The following is a 15,000-nucleotide window of genomic DNA, read 5'->3' as shown; positions in this document are numbered from 1 at the left end:
TAATCCTTTTCCTTTTTTCATCCTTTCTATTTAGCCTTCCTCGTGTCACTTTCAGCGTAAACCATTGTCTGTTACTGTAATCTTTAGTTTTTGTCTTCCTTTTCACTCATGTTCTCTCTCACTTTCAACTCTTTCCCTGTGTCTAGCCTTTCTACTCATCTTCTTCGTGTCACTGCCAGCCATACTAATAAGATACTGTATTCCTGTATTATTGTGTTATTTTCTTCCCTTCTACTTTTAACTCTCTTTTTATACTCTTTCTACTCAGCCTTCCTCGTGTCATTCTCATCCCGACACCTTTACCTTCTGCTCTCCTTTATTCCGTGTGCGCGCTTCAAGAGGCACGCAGGAAGGCAGCGAGTCCCGACACCCGCACCCTCGCCCCGGGCTGAGGGTGCGGGTGTGGGTGCTCGCGGGGGTTGGTCTGGTATTGATTCTTCTCTTGCGGGTCACTTAGCGGCACAGTTTTCCTCAAGTGTCCCGCATGTGTGGCGCGCGCCTGCCCACCCTCACGCAGCGCCAAGGTCATACTCGAGCGGCGTAACTGAATCATCCTTTGTCTCCGTGACGCTGGTTGTTGATCCGCGCCTTCCCTTGTCTCGTCTCCCCTCGCTTCGCCACGCCACGCACCCCACGGTCACCGCCAGCAGGCACGCACCAACAGAGAGTTAGCGGAAGTGAAGCTTAACTCTATTTCCAAGCTTCAGTTGTCTGTGTTCGTAAACGTTTGAGCTCTACGGCTTTAATGTTGTTAATGGAGGGTACAGGGAGTCTTTTGTGCTGTTTTTCGTGCTTTTAGTTGGTTTGGTACGGATTCTTGTGTTTCCGTGACTCCAGGTAAATTTTGTCACGGATTCTTGTGTTCGTGACTCCAGGTTGATTTGGTACGGATTCTTGTTTTCGTGATTCTAGGTAGTTTGTCACGAATTCTTGTGTGTTCGTGACTCCAGGTAGATTTTGGTTCAGATTCTTGTCTTCGTGACTCCAGGTAGATACTGTCACGTATTCTTGTGTTTTCGTGACTCCAGGTAGATTTTGTCACTGATTCTTGTGTTTTCGTGATTCTAATAGGTATATTTTGTCACGGATATGCTGTTTAGATTATATATATATATATATATATATATATATATATATATATATATATATATATATATATATATATATATATATATATATATATATATATACTCTGGAGTTATTGTGATTCCAGTGTAGAGTTTCCTTATCACGAATTGTTTTTCTTTATCATTTTGTGGTTCAAGTTTGAGTTTTCAGGAATTCAGCAGGTTTTTATGATCCCTGGTAGTTTTTTACGGATTTTGCTTTTTTTTTTTTTTTTTTTTTTTTTGTGTGTGTGTGTGTGTGTGTGTGTGATTCCCTGTCAAGTTTTTAATAGATCCTGGTGTTTTGATGATTCTACAAAGAGTTTATACGGATTTCTGTCCCGCTAGTGGCGAAAACACCCTTTGAAACAGTGGCAATCATCTCTGAGCCCTTTGCTGGTAGGCTTAGTAAAAAAGTTCAGTGCCTAATACAAGGTAAAATTTATCCTGGACACCACCAAAGGATTACGTGAAGTTTATGATGATTTTTTTTTTTTTCATATGTAGAAGGAACTGATCACGTTTATGTACTTATCTGTTAGAATATCTTTGTTTACGCAATTCTGACTCTTAGTGGATGACTCGAAGACTAGGAAGTCATCTCAGTTATTTAATAGTGAACGGGTGGATAAGTTGGGACGCAAATGTTTTTAGAGGTAGAGGAAATTGATCACCATTGTTTATCTACTAGAATATCTATTTACACATATTCTGACAATTGGTGGCAAGGTTATAAAATCTCACTAACCTAATAGTGAATGGGTGGAGGAGTTCAAAAGCAGATGTTTTTGTTTTTACATGTGGAATGAATTGATAACCTTTATTTTATCTACTAGAATATCCATCTACTCATATTCTATCCAAGGGTGACAAGAAGGTTATGGTCACTCAATTACCTAACAGTGAATGGGTGGATGAGTTCAGAAGCAGATGTTTTATATGTAGAATGAATAGATCAGCTTCATTTTATCTACTAGAATTTCCATTGACGTCTATTTTACCAATGGCTGACTGGAAAGTTATGAAGTCATCTCAATTATCTAACAGTGAATAGGTGGATGAGCTGAGACGCATTGGGGTCAAAGAGAAGCCCTGACCAGCGGAGCAATTACCTGTTGAATTTTATGTTATCACCTCGCCGCCTTGCACGCAGGACACGAGGACACCGCCACGCACTACACAGGCGTTCAGAGAGGGCGGTCCCACCTGCACCAATTGCCTCTACTGCACTCTTCTCTCACTCACTGAACCTAATCACATGAAATAAGGGAAGGCGCAAAAAGACAGTGTGTAATATAATGTATCCACGTAAATTTATCTGTCATTTCTATCAATTGATTATTGTTCTTTGTTCTGTGTGTGTGTGTGTGTGTGTGTGTGTGTGTGTGTGTGTGTGTGTGTGTGTGTGTGTGTGTGTGTGTGTGTGTGTGTGTGTGTATTCCTTCAGTCTTTTCTCTCACTATTATTCACTTGACTGCGTTTTCCTTTCACATTACACTTTATTATTTCATTATCCCTTTACGCAACACTCACACAGTCCGGCATTCCCAGCAGGTAGCGGCAGGAAGTGGCGTGCGTGGCCAGGTGTACGTGGCGCTCACCTGGCCACCTCACATTAAGCTTAAATTACAGGTAAATACTGCGGCAATCAAGGTAACATGTCCCCGTTTTCTTTTTCCACAGCGGCAGCACGTACGAGGGACAGTGGCAGAACGGCAAGCGGCACGGCCTAGGAGTGGAGAGCAGGGGGCGGTGGGTGTACAGGGGGGAGTGGACACAGGGCTTCAAGGGGCGGTACGGCGTCAGGCAGTCCACCACCTCCGCCGCCAAGTACGAGGGCACGTGGGCGAACGGCTTGCAGGATGGCTACGGCTCTGAGACTTACGCTGATTCCGGTGAGTAGCACTTCTTTGGGTTGTCCTGAGGTGAGGTGAGGTTAGATTGAATTAGGTCACATTAGCTTAGGTTAGGTTAGATGAGGTGAGGTTGAATTAGGTCACGTTAAGTTAGGTTAGATAAGATGAGGTTAGGTTAGGTCACGTTAGGTCAAGTTAGGTTAGGTTAAATTAGATTAGGTAACGTTAGGTTAGGTTAGGTTAGGTTAACCTTACACTGGGCGTTATATTAATTATGCTAGGTGAGACCAAGTTGTGTTAGGTTAGGGTTTGGTTAAACAAAGCTAGGAAAGATGAGGTTGAGTGAGGTTAGCCTTACCTTTAAGACCTATTTTGATTAGAACTTCGGTGATTTAGGTTAGGTTAGGTTAGGTTAAGGTTTCGTTAAGGTTAGGTTAGGGTTAGGTTAGGGGTTAGGTTAGGTTAAGTCACCATTTCATTTAGACCCACACTAATTCTGGAGCTGTTTTGCTTACATTCTATACTAACTGTCATGAGCAGGTCCTGTCTGTATTAGATCCACGCTAGACAAGTTAGGTTAAGTTAGTGAAGGAAACGATATCAGTCAGCCATATTAGGTTACAGTAAGTTAAGTTAAGCAAGATTAGGTTAGGTGAGATTACATTTACCAAGAAAACCAAAATGAGTAATCCAAAGGTATATGACGTTAGGTTGTATTAATCAGGGTTAAGTTAGTGAAGGAAACATAGGACCAGACATCAGCAGTTAGGTTAGGTTAGGTTAGGAGGTTAGGTTAGGTCAGGTCAGGTCAGGTTAGGTTAGGTTAGGTTAGGTTAGGATTAAGGTTAGGCTAGGTTAGATCAGGTCAGGTCAGGTTAGGTTAGGTTAGGTTAGGTTAGGTTAGGTTAATATAGAAAAGCTGAGAAGAGGCAAGTGTTTCTAGTGTGATAATTAGTTTGAGAATATGGAAGCAAGCCGTCGTGGTACAGTGGAACCATGCGTGCTTTGGGGTCCGAGGGGTCTCCAAGCACACGGGTTCGAACCCTGTCCACGGTCCGAGTGTAGGTTGGGCTTCCTCATTCGGAACAACGGTTTCCTAGCGGGTGGGCTTTGAGATAGGAGGTACCCTTAAAAGCATCCTCTTTAGCCCACACATTCCTATGAAAAAGCCCACATGGTATAAAGAAGAAAAAAACAGCGTCCTTAATCATCCTTAGTTAGTGCAGACTGTGGAGTAATTAGTTGGTGAAGTGTAACCAGGCAGGATAGTAGCACCATTAATCACTCATCGTTAGTGGATCACAGTAATCACCTTGTAAAGAGAAGCGTAATCACCATAACAAGGAACGAAAGGGCTGTCTGTCTGTCTGTTTGCCTGGTGTTATTATTATCCTCAGCAATCCTTTAACCTTATCCCTTTATCCTCCTCATCCTTCTTACTCTTATCCTTCTTCGTGTCACTGTAGTTCCTTTGTGTTCTTCAATCTCTGTTCTTTGTTTTTCCTCTTAATGTTTCCCTTTCTCTTCATTAACCCAATTAGCTCGTGTGTGTGTGTGTGTGTGTGTGTGTGTGTGTGTGTGTGTGTGTGTGTGTGTGTGTGTGTGTGTGTGTGTGTGTGTATGTATGTGTGTGGAGCATCACCAGCTTTGCTTTGCATCACGACTTGTTTACCACATTTCTCAAAATAGCCATCCTCGTTAAGCCTCTTTTTAATGGCCTAAATTTAGCACCTGACACTGTCCACTCGCACCAAAGCCAGTCCAATCCAATCCAAGCCAAGCCAAGCCAAGGGAAGGGAAGCCAAGTTAAACCTTTCTCCCCTCTCGTCTTCGCATTTACAGGGAATTTAAGTTTTTTTGTTTTTATTTTCCTTTTTATCTAATATTGTACAAGGAGATAAAAGTAGATTAGATCAAAGCCAGGTTCTTCCTTCGTCAGGTTATCTTTATTATCTCCTCACGTCCTTCGTTTATTTTGTTTTCCGCTGTCTTATTCCTGTCACCTCCATTATTCTTTCTCTGTTTCTCCCTCTCGTTCTTGTCATCTCCGCTGCCTTCTGCTTTTTATTTATGTCTGTTTTTTCCTCTTTACCTCTCCCTTTTTACTGTTTCTCTTATTCCTTTCTTTCTTATTCTTCTTTTTTGTCTTCTGCCTTCCACTTATGCCTCCTCTTTTCATTCTCCTGTCTTTTTTATTTCTCCTTTCTTTCTAATCTCATTATTCTTGTTCTCTTCTCTTTACTAGTTTTGTCTTACTTTCCTTTTCTGATTCTTCTATTTATATGCTTTCTCTTTCTCTTTTTCTTTTTTTTTTTCGTTTTTCTCTAGTCCCACTCTCATCTCCCTCTCTGCTTCTATTTATTCCTTAACCTCGCTGTTTTTTTCCTTCTCATATTTTCTCTCTTATTCCTGTATTTTATCTTTCCTCTATTCCATATTCTATTTCTATGCACTCTTAATACCATTCCTTTCTACCTCTCTTTCTTCCCCTTTTATTCGTACTTGTTTCTTTTCATCTACTTCTCTTTCTTATTCTTCTTCCAATATTTAACTTCTTCTCTCCTTCTCTTTCCAATACTTAACTGTGAATTCCTCCTTGATTTTCTAAGGGCCACTAGGTAATATGCTGCTTGCTCTTCCTTTGTATTCCTTTTGTGTCCTTCAATATCACCTTCACGTGTCGCCATGGTCATTGCATTCTCTCTCACACACACCCCTATCCAGTGTATTCATCCCTTATCCACCCATTATCCACTAACACCCCCTATTCACCCACCTACTTACGTGTTCCTATGCATCTTAACCCACATTGATCCACCGACAGTGCGCCTTCACCCACACGCTCATTCACCCACCCACTACCCACCCACACACCTGCTCCTACCCACCCACACACCTGCTCTCCAGTGCCTCGCCAACATAAGGTAGTAGAAAGGCCTTGAACAGGTGCCCAGAAATCTATGTAGGAGGAGTCCCCGTATCGCTGAATCAGGCGTGGCAACACTGATATTGACGCGCTAATAGAGAGACCAGCACACTCACTCTCACACTCGCACACTCGCACACTCGCCAAGTTCCTCATTTTTTTTTTTTTTTTACAGGGTGTGTTTAATAGTTACTACTTCTGCTATTGAGGCGCGGGTTCCTAGACTATTTTGAGCAAGCGGTGGTGTTAGTCCTAGTTTTCAAAGGTGTTTTCTTGATAGATCATGCTTTCATACACTCGCTTCCTGATTTTTATCGAAGGTTTGTTTGATAGTTCTTCCAAGTTTTGAATTGTCTCTAGTGTAAGTCCTATTTTTCAAAGGTGCTTTCTTGATAGATCAGCACTTGCTTTCATACACTCGCTTCATATTTTTTTTCTAAGGTTTGTTGAATAGTTCTTCCTAGTTTTGAAGTCTTGACTCCTAAACTAAACTACTGAATTGTTTCTAGTGTAAGTCCTAGTTTTCAAAGGTGTTTTCTTGATAGCACACTCGCTCACGTATGTTTTTTAGATATTTTTTTCACCTCCTATTATTGATGTGTTGATTTCTAAACTAAACTTCTATACTAGTCTATCTTGAATTGTCTCTAGTGTAAGTCCAAGTTTTCAAAGGTGTTTTCTTGATAGCACAATCACTCACGTATGTGTTTTTAGATATATTTCTTTATCTCCTATTATTTATGTATTGATTTCTTAACTAAACTCCTTTGAACTGCCTCTAATGTAAGTTAGAGAAGAGTGTTTATCTTCATTTTCAAAGCTGTTTCTGTAATTCTAGTGATAGCTCGATTAGGAGTATGCATCTCCAATGGCACAAATACTCAAGAGAACACGACCAGTCATCTGTGACCTTAGAAAACAATGACTTGGGATGATACAAAGTTTACTGTAAAAATAAAGAAATTTCCACTGCATTAGTAATTAGATATTCGTAATTTTTCCAGGTTCATTTCTTGTTTTTATGAAGGCTTGTAATTCAGTGGGCAAATAGATGGAAAGGGAGAGAAGAGCATGGAAGGAGGGAGCTTATAAAGGGAGGAAAGATAGGTGCAGGAGGGGAGGGAGACAAAGATAGGTTCAGGAAAGAATGAGAGAGAGGGAGGGAAGGAATAAAAGGGGATGAAGCAAGCAGTGAAGAGGGATCAAGGAATTAATGTTGATGAATAAAGCAGTGAAGGGAGAGGGATAAAGGAATGCAGAGAGATGAATGCAAGTGAATGAAGGAATGAAGAGAGGGAGGAAAAAAGAAATAGGAAAGCTTGTTGATCTGGCAAAGTGAACATGAAAAGACTGGCAAGAATTGACAAGAGAGCAAAATTAGTCTCTCTCTCTCTCTCTCTCTCTCTCTCTCTCTCTCTCTCTCTCTCTCTCTCTCTCTCTCTCTCTCTCTCTCTCTCTCTCCTTCTTTTCTTCTTCTTCTTCTTCTTCTTCTTCTTCTTCTTCTTCTTCTTCTTCTTCTCTCTCTCTCTCTCTCTCTCTCTCTCTCTCTCTCTCTCTCTCTCTCTCTCTCTCTCTCTCTCTCTCTCTCTCTCTCTCTCATAGCAACAGCAAGCAGGGAATTCAAGGTCACTCACGGCTGAAAGCACTTACATACCACCGCTGACGCAATCCATTAATAATAAAACGTGGCAAACTCGACCCATAGACTTACTGAAATGCGCCGCGACATTTCCGGAGAGTTTTCCCGTGATGATGGTAAAGAAAATGTAAAATAGATACCTTGATATGTTTATGTCTCACGATACGCCTCGAAATTAAGGGAGTTATGTTATTTATTTTCTTTAGATTAGTGACAGATAGAGAAAAAATAAGTGAATTATGTGTGTGCTATAAACTACGATATTATTAACCTCTTCAGTACTGGAACGTATTTTTATCCTGAGTTTTGGTTATGATTACACGATTTTATTTATGTTAAGAAGGGTCTATGGAGGTCAGAAGGTTAATGGCCAGAGTTTTCACTGTTTTACTCTCCACATAAGTTTCTGAAGCTGTATGAAATCATCAAACAGTAAGCAGAATGAATATGAAAATGCGTCATGGTACTGGAGGGGTTAATGGCAATGGTGGTAGTGATAATGATGAGTAATAATAATTGGTAGAGACGAAGCAAGAAGAAGAACAAGAAGAAGAGGAAGAAGAAGCAGTAGATTTTCCTTAATATAGCTAGCATAATTAACGACCTCCCATATATATTCACACACACACACACACACACACACACACACACACACACACACACACACACACACACACACACATTTGGAAGCGTTGCATAATCTTTTCACCTTCATCACCACTTCCTTCTTTTCTCTCTTACTTCTGTCATCCTTCATCTCTCCTCCCTCCTTACTTCCCTTCCTTACTTCCCTTCCTTCTTCCTTCCTTCCTTCCTTCCTTCCTTCCTTCCTTCCTTCCTTCCTTCCTTCCTTCCTTCCTTCTTTCTTTCCTTCCTTCCCTCCCTCCCATCTTTACCTTTCCTTCATACTCACATATCTATCTTGCAGCTATTTTAGACCACTTATACAATACACAAGTGACTGTATGATAAAATACAGTAATATGGGCAGAGTACATGAATAAAACAACATTAAGCATGCATAAATACATACTTATACATGATACAATGATACACAGATCCCTTTCAGTGCTTACTATTAGATGATTTTATACAGCTTCAGAAACTTACGTGGGGATCAAGATAGTGAAGACTCTGGCCATTAATCTCCTGACCTCCATAGACCCTTCCTAACGTCAATACAATCGCATAATCATACCCAAAACTCTACCACAAGAAATGCGTCCCTGTACTGGAGGGATTAACACCAAACGCTTGCATTCTAACACCCTCAGTTCCTTGTACCTCTATTTTTAACACGTTTAGCACCACCCATCTCTTTCTATACCACCTCTAACACTGTGTAATTGGAAGTAACACACCCAACACCCATTGATTTTCTTCTCTAACCCCATCCTTACGCATCTTTCCTCTCTGCCTCTTCAGATATCTATGAATAATCTCTCTCTCTCTCTCTCTCTCTCTCTCTCTCTCTCTCTCTCTCTCTCTCTCTCTCTCTCTCTCTCTCTCTCTCGTGTTTTTGTGGTTTTTAAGGATATATTTTCTTTATCTTTTGTTTTTAGGAAGAGAAAGACAAAGAGGAGCAGAAGTTGGAGGAAAAAGAGAAAGATTACGTGTTTTTTTATCTTCCTTTTGCTTCGCTAGTAAGAATAGGCTGAAGAGAGAGAGAGAGAGAGAGAGAGAGAGAGAGAGAGAGAGAGAGAGAGGGGACGCAGTAAAGATAATGAATAGGTCTAGGGTGTTGCGTTGCCTGGCTTGACTTACTGTGTGTTGTGTTGTCTGATGTGTGATGCTGTTTTGTTCCTCTCATTGTCACACGCCTTACTTTATTTGTGTTTCTTCCCGTGGTGGCGATTTAAGTGAGTCCCTACGTAGTGTTTATTTGCTTTCGTGGTGGTGGTGGTGGTGGTGGTGGTGGTTCAGTACAGCGTGGCGGCGCGGGCGTGTCATGGCCTACACTCTTATATCCGTCCCTGTAAGTGGGCCAGTTTTTGCCTTTACCTGGAGAGAGATCTCGTTGGCGGCTGGCGGGTGTCTGTCCTCAGGCCCCGCTGCGGTGGTGAGGGTTGTTGTTGTTGTTGTTATTATTATTATTGTTGTTGTTATTGTTCAAGTGGTGGTTTTCCTTGTTGTTGTTGCTGTTTTTATTGTTCAGGTGGTGGTGGTGGTGGTTGAGTCATGGGTGCCTGGGCGGCATTGTTGGTGGTGGTGCAAGCAGCGGCGTGCCAAGGAAGGAGTCCTGAGTGTGGCGTGATAGGCGAGGCACGGACAGCTGTATGGGCTGGGCGTGCCTGGCTGTGGTGTGAAGTCGTTATGCAAGAACCATGCCCGCCCAGGCCTGCCAACCGTACTTCGACGTGCCACGTCAGTCTGAAGTCACAGCGTGTGGCGGCGCTGCGCCTTGCGTTGGCGGGCATCCTGGCAGGTGCCACCCGCTATAAATATCTGCTTACCGGTACGAGGCAGCGGCTGCTCCTCACGGAGAGACTCGAGGAACCTGCTGCTGCTGCTGGGTGAGGGCGGGACACCGCCTCCTGTGTGGGGCGCGGCCGTCACTACCCTGCGAGGAGTGTGAGGGAGAGCATGAAGGCTTCATAAGAAGCCACTTTATTGCCCCCACAGCCTGCCTGCTTCAGCACTCCGGCCATGGCTGCGACTGTGCCTCGTGATGGAGTGACGGGAGCGGGAGGGGCGTGGCTGGTGGGTGAGGGGAGGGGGAACGCGTCCCTAGAGGAGGGGGTCGGGTTAGAGGCTGGAGAAACTAGCGGCAACCCTCAGCCCGGAAGTGAACGTTGAGGGAGAGCGGGAGAGGGAGGACGGTGGGGGGAGGGGAGGAGAGGTTGGGGTCAATAAACAGCCCTTCATCCAAGACTGAGGGAGCTCTTGATATTTCATTTGTATCTCTGCGTGTTTGTGTGTGTTTGTTTGTTTTGTGTTATTCCAAGCTTCTTTTTTTTTCTTTCTTCTTTCATTCTCTCTCCATTCCCTGATCCGTGACTTCCATTATTCAAAGGGCTCTTGATTACGCCACCAGCAGTGACTGAAGGAAAAATTGCCGTGCTCTCACCACGGGGAAGAAAAAAAAAGCAACACACACACACACACACACACACACACACACACACACACACACACACACACACACACACACACACACACACACACACACACACAAACAGAGAGAGAGAGAGAGAGAGAGAGAGAGAGAGAGAGAGATTTCAAATTCCTCTATATCCACGAATTGACCTTTCACACGCCATCACCGCCGCGTCTCCAGGGCCAGCATTATCTAACAAATAACACCCCGAGGAGCCCGTCAAGTGGAAGACTTCACCACTCACTCCAGGGACGTAGTGGCGACTGTTCCCGGCAGACTGTGAATGTAGAGATAGACTTCACTTGACAACCCACAACGACTCTAGACTGAATATAGGGATAGACTTCACTTGAAATCCCACAACGACCTTTGACTGTAGGGATTGACTTCATTTGACACCCCACAACGACTCTAGACTGAATATAGGGATAGACTTCATTTGACACCCCACAACGACCTTTGAATAGACTTGACAACCTACAACAACTTTAGGCTGTGAATATAGGTACAAATTTCACTTGACAACCTGCAACGACCTTTCCGCAGACTGTGAATGAAAGGAGATTTACTAACACTGCGTAGGTATGGAAATATTTGCGCGATTACCGGACTGACGCGACCCTTGTGCAGATTGTGAATAGACGGGAAGAAGTTTACCTGATGACCAAACTAGCGCGACTCAAGCAGATTGTGAATGAAGGAAAAAGATCGGCTTCCTAACCAAACAAACACGACCCACCTGCAGATTGTAAACAGAAAGAAATGTATTTACTTCATAACCAAACCAACTTGTAAATAGAAGGGGGAAAAATTTTGACATCTCACGCTCCTCCATACTGCAGCCTTACTCAGACCTTCTTAGCGCCACTTCATAACCAAACCAACTTGTAAATGGAAGGGGGAAAATTTTTAACATCTTACTCTCCTCCGTACTGCCGCCTTAGACCTTCCTAGCGACACTTCATAACCAAACCAACTTGTAAATAGAAAGGAGGAAATTTAGACATCTCACTCCTTATCTTAGCCTTATCATCATTTCCTGCTCCATTAATCTTTCACCTTCTGTTATCTTCTTCATTATCACCCGTTTTACCCCCTCCCTTCCTTTCCCTCTCTTCTCTCCCTCCCTATCTAGTGCTTGTTTTCATTTCCTCCTTTTGTTCGTCAGTCAGTCAGTCAGTCAGTCATTTTCTTCTATCTTAGGTATTTTATTTCCTTCCTTACTCATAGACCTTCCTAGCGCCGTGTTTGTAGTAGCGTCAGTTGAAGTACAGCTTACAACAGTGACCTTCATGCTTGACGTGGGAGTCACTCACTACACTAAACCAAGATAAAATAATATGGAACCCCCAGAATTGACCGCATTTTTAAGCCTAACTGAGCTCTAGATAAACATGGAATTGCTACAAGATTGAGAATTAACTTACAAATCAGCATGTCGGTCAGAGTGTACTGTTTAAAACTTCACATGAGCTTTGAATAATAGATGTGTGTAGTAGGAAGTCACGTACTTTTATGTAGCTCTGATTTGTTGTGGTATTAGAGGTTTTGTTAGCTTGGTTTTGGCTACAGTCGACCCAACACAAGTTTTGGATAATAGACATATTGTTATTATTTTTTTTATTATAGGGCTAAAAGTTTAATCCCTTTAGCACCATGACGCGTTTCCTTATTCATTCTACCTACTATTTGGTGATTTCATAGTGTAGTACTTCAGATACTTACATGGTGGATTAAAATAGTGAAGACTCTGGCCAGTAATCTTCTGACCTCCATAGACACTTCCTAATGTCAATAAAATGGTCTAATCGTACATAAATCTCAGGGTAAAAATATGTCCCAGTATTAAAGGGGATAACAGCAAATCATGTACCTTTACGTTGGTCAAGTTTAGCATGGCACTGGAATTTACTTTAGTGTTGGCTATAGTGGACCCAACACAAGCTTTAAATCGACATACGTTTCCTACAGGGCTGGAAATTTAAGTAGGTCGAATTTAGCATAGCATTTGGATGAAGTTAGCTTAGGTTTGGCTGACGTGGAAACATTATAGCTCGTGTCGCTTTCTTGTAGTGACGAAATGTGCTGAAAGTTTCGAAACATCAAGGAAACGTCACACGAGAGCCTCTGTCGCAAGGTGTGCCCAAAATGTTTCGTACAGATTGCATACTCATAAATGGGCGGAGGTTTAAATGCCCTCAGCGCTCAGGCGGCGATGTGTCAGAGTCAGCTGATGCGGCAACAACACTTCATTATATACAGGAATCTTTATACAGTGCTTAGTTGTTTTCATGGGACGGTGTGTGTGTGTGTGTGTGTGTGTGTGTGTGTGTGTGTGTGTGTGTGTGTGTGTGTGTGTGTGTGTGTGTGTGTGTGTGTGTTCTGTTGTGTGCAGTAGAAAGGAAATTTACCCCGTTCAGTACTGGGAGGCATTTTTACCTTAAGTTTTGAGTGTGATTAGACTATTTTATTTAGGAAGGGTCTATGGAGGTCAGAAGATTAATGGCCAGAGTCTTCACTATTTCAATTCCCCCACATAAGTTTCTGAAGGTGTATAAAATAATAAGTAGAATAAGTATGAAAACATGTCTTGGTACTGAAGGGATTTGAGAGAGCGGAGTGGTTTGGTTTGTGTTGTTTGTGTTGTTTGTGTTGTTAGAGTGAGTGTAGCTTTTTGTCTCTTTTCCTTTGGTTTCATTTTAGGTTTCGTTTCGTTTCGTTTTGTCTCATCTCGTTTCGTTTTGTCTGTTCTCGTTCGGTGTGATCTCGTCTTGTCTCGTCCTTTGTCTCTCGTCTCTCTCTCTCTCTCTCTCTCTCTCTCTCTCTCTCTCTCTCTCTCTCTCTCTCTCTCTCTCTCTCTGCATCATAATATTCCCTCAGTTTTTGCCCACGACCTTCATTTACCTATTTCATTAACTCTATCTATTCATTTATTCATTTTCCTTCCCTTTTTTTTTTTTTTTTTATTGTTATTTATTGATGTATTTATCACTGCACGCCCTTTTGTACACCAGCTCACGTGTACCGAGTCATCATCGTCATCATCAGGAGCGGCAGTCGTTCGTCTCATCTTCGCAACGGGACAAAGAGGAGGCGATGGTTCTTGTTGTTGTTTTTACCTCTAATATCTATCTCAGTTTTTCTGTTGCTGATTTATATCGTTCACAGCGTTCCCTTGGCTCAGCACACCTGGGGACTGGATAAAAGGATGAGCCGCGCCGTGATGTCATGGTGTATTTAGAGAGAGAGAGAGAGAGAGAGAGAGAGAGAGAGAGAGAGCATAGGAATCCCATCAGTAGCTCGTGAAGGTGAGAGCAATTGGTGAGACAGACACACAGAGAGAGAGAGAGAGAGAGAGAGAGAGAGAGAGAGAGAGAGAGAGAGGGAGAGGGAAGAGAGAGAGAGAAATGAGAAAAAGCAGATCAAAAGAGGCGACTACTAAGACACCTGAGAGAGAGAGAGAGAGAGAGAGAGAGAGAGAGAGAGAGAGAGAGAGAGAGAGCTAGTAGGGAACAGGAGGGAGGAATGCAACGCGTGAAACTTGAGAGCTTTTGGCAACTTTCACACCAGCGGTTACGGCCCCACGACCCTCCGAGGCACCGACCATCTGTCCTCTTAGACTAAATTGGCATCGTGTCTTTTTATACCAAGTCCAGCCTTCTCCTCCTCCTTCTCCTCCTCCTCCTCCTCCTCCTCCTCCTCCTCCTCCTCCTCCTCCTCCTCCTCCTCCTCCTCCTCTTCTTCCTATTCTTCTTTTTCTTCCTCGTCGTTTTCCTTCTCGTATTTTTTTTTCTTCGTTGTCGCCTTTTCCTCCTCCTCCTCCTCCTCCTCCTCCTCCTCCTCCTCCTCCTCCTCCTCCTCCTCCTCCTCCTCCTCCTCCTCCTCCTCCTCTTTTTCCTTTTCTTCCTTCTTGTTCTTGTCCTTTTTCTTCCCTTGTTTTGTTGGCTTATGTTCTTTTCTTCCTTGTCACTTTCCTTCTTCTCGTCGTAGTTTTTTTCTTCGTTTTCATCTTTTCCTCCTCCTCCTCCTCCTCCTCCTCCTCCTCCTCCTCCTCCTCCTCCTCTTGATTCCGTACCTTTTCATTGTGTCCTGTCTCTCTCTCCCTCTTTCTCTCGCTCTCTCTTGCTCCTTTCGTGGCTTTGAAGAGCGAATGAAGTGTGTTTCTGGGAAGTTAAAGGAGGAAGATGAGGTTAAGTAGAGTGGAGGTATGGAAGAGTGGAGGAGTGGAGGGAAGGAACAGGATACAGTGAACAGGAATGAGGAAGTAAGAAGGAATCACTGTTGTCTGGAGGAGGAGGGAAAGTGGAGGAGGAGGAGGAGGAAGTGGAGGAAAAATGGCACTGCGGAGATGAGGAAAGACTGTAAAATTAAGAGAG

The 15,000-nt window shown here is 43.1% G+C and overlaps 1 protein-coding gene across 2 annotated transcripts in view; it reads left to right on the top strand.

Moving 5' to 3' along the window:
* Positions 1 to 15,000, top strand: part of LOC123508887 (junctophilin-1-like) — a 112,767-nt gene that overhangs the window by 78,926 nt on the left and 18,841 nt on the right. For both annotated transcript variants that reach the window (XM_045262892.1, XM_045262891.1), the window contains exon 2: positions 2,790 to 3,001. In XM_045262892.1, the coding sequence (XP_045118827.1) occupies positions 2,790 to 3,001 (212 nt within the window). The remainder of the gene's footprint in view (positions 1 to 2,789; positions 3,002 to 15,000) is intronic.

Source organism: Portunus trituberculatus, chromosome 25, assembly GCF_017591435.1.
Source record: "Portunus trituberculatus isolate SZX2019 chromosome 25, ASM1759143v1, whole genome shotgun sequence".
Taxonomy (NCBI): Eukaryota; Metazoa; Arthropoda; class Malacostraca; order Decapoda; family Portunidae; genus Portunus; species Portunus trituberculatus.
This window is presented reverse-complemented; position numbering and strand designations above follow the sequence as displayed.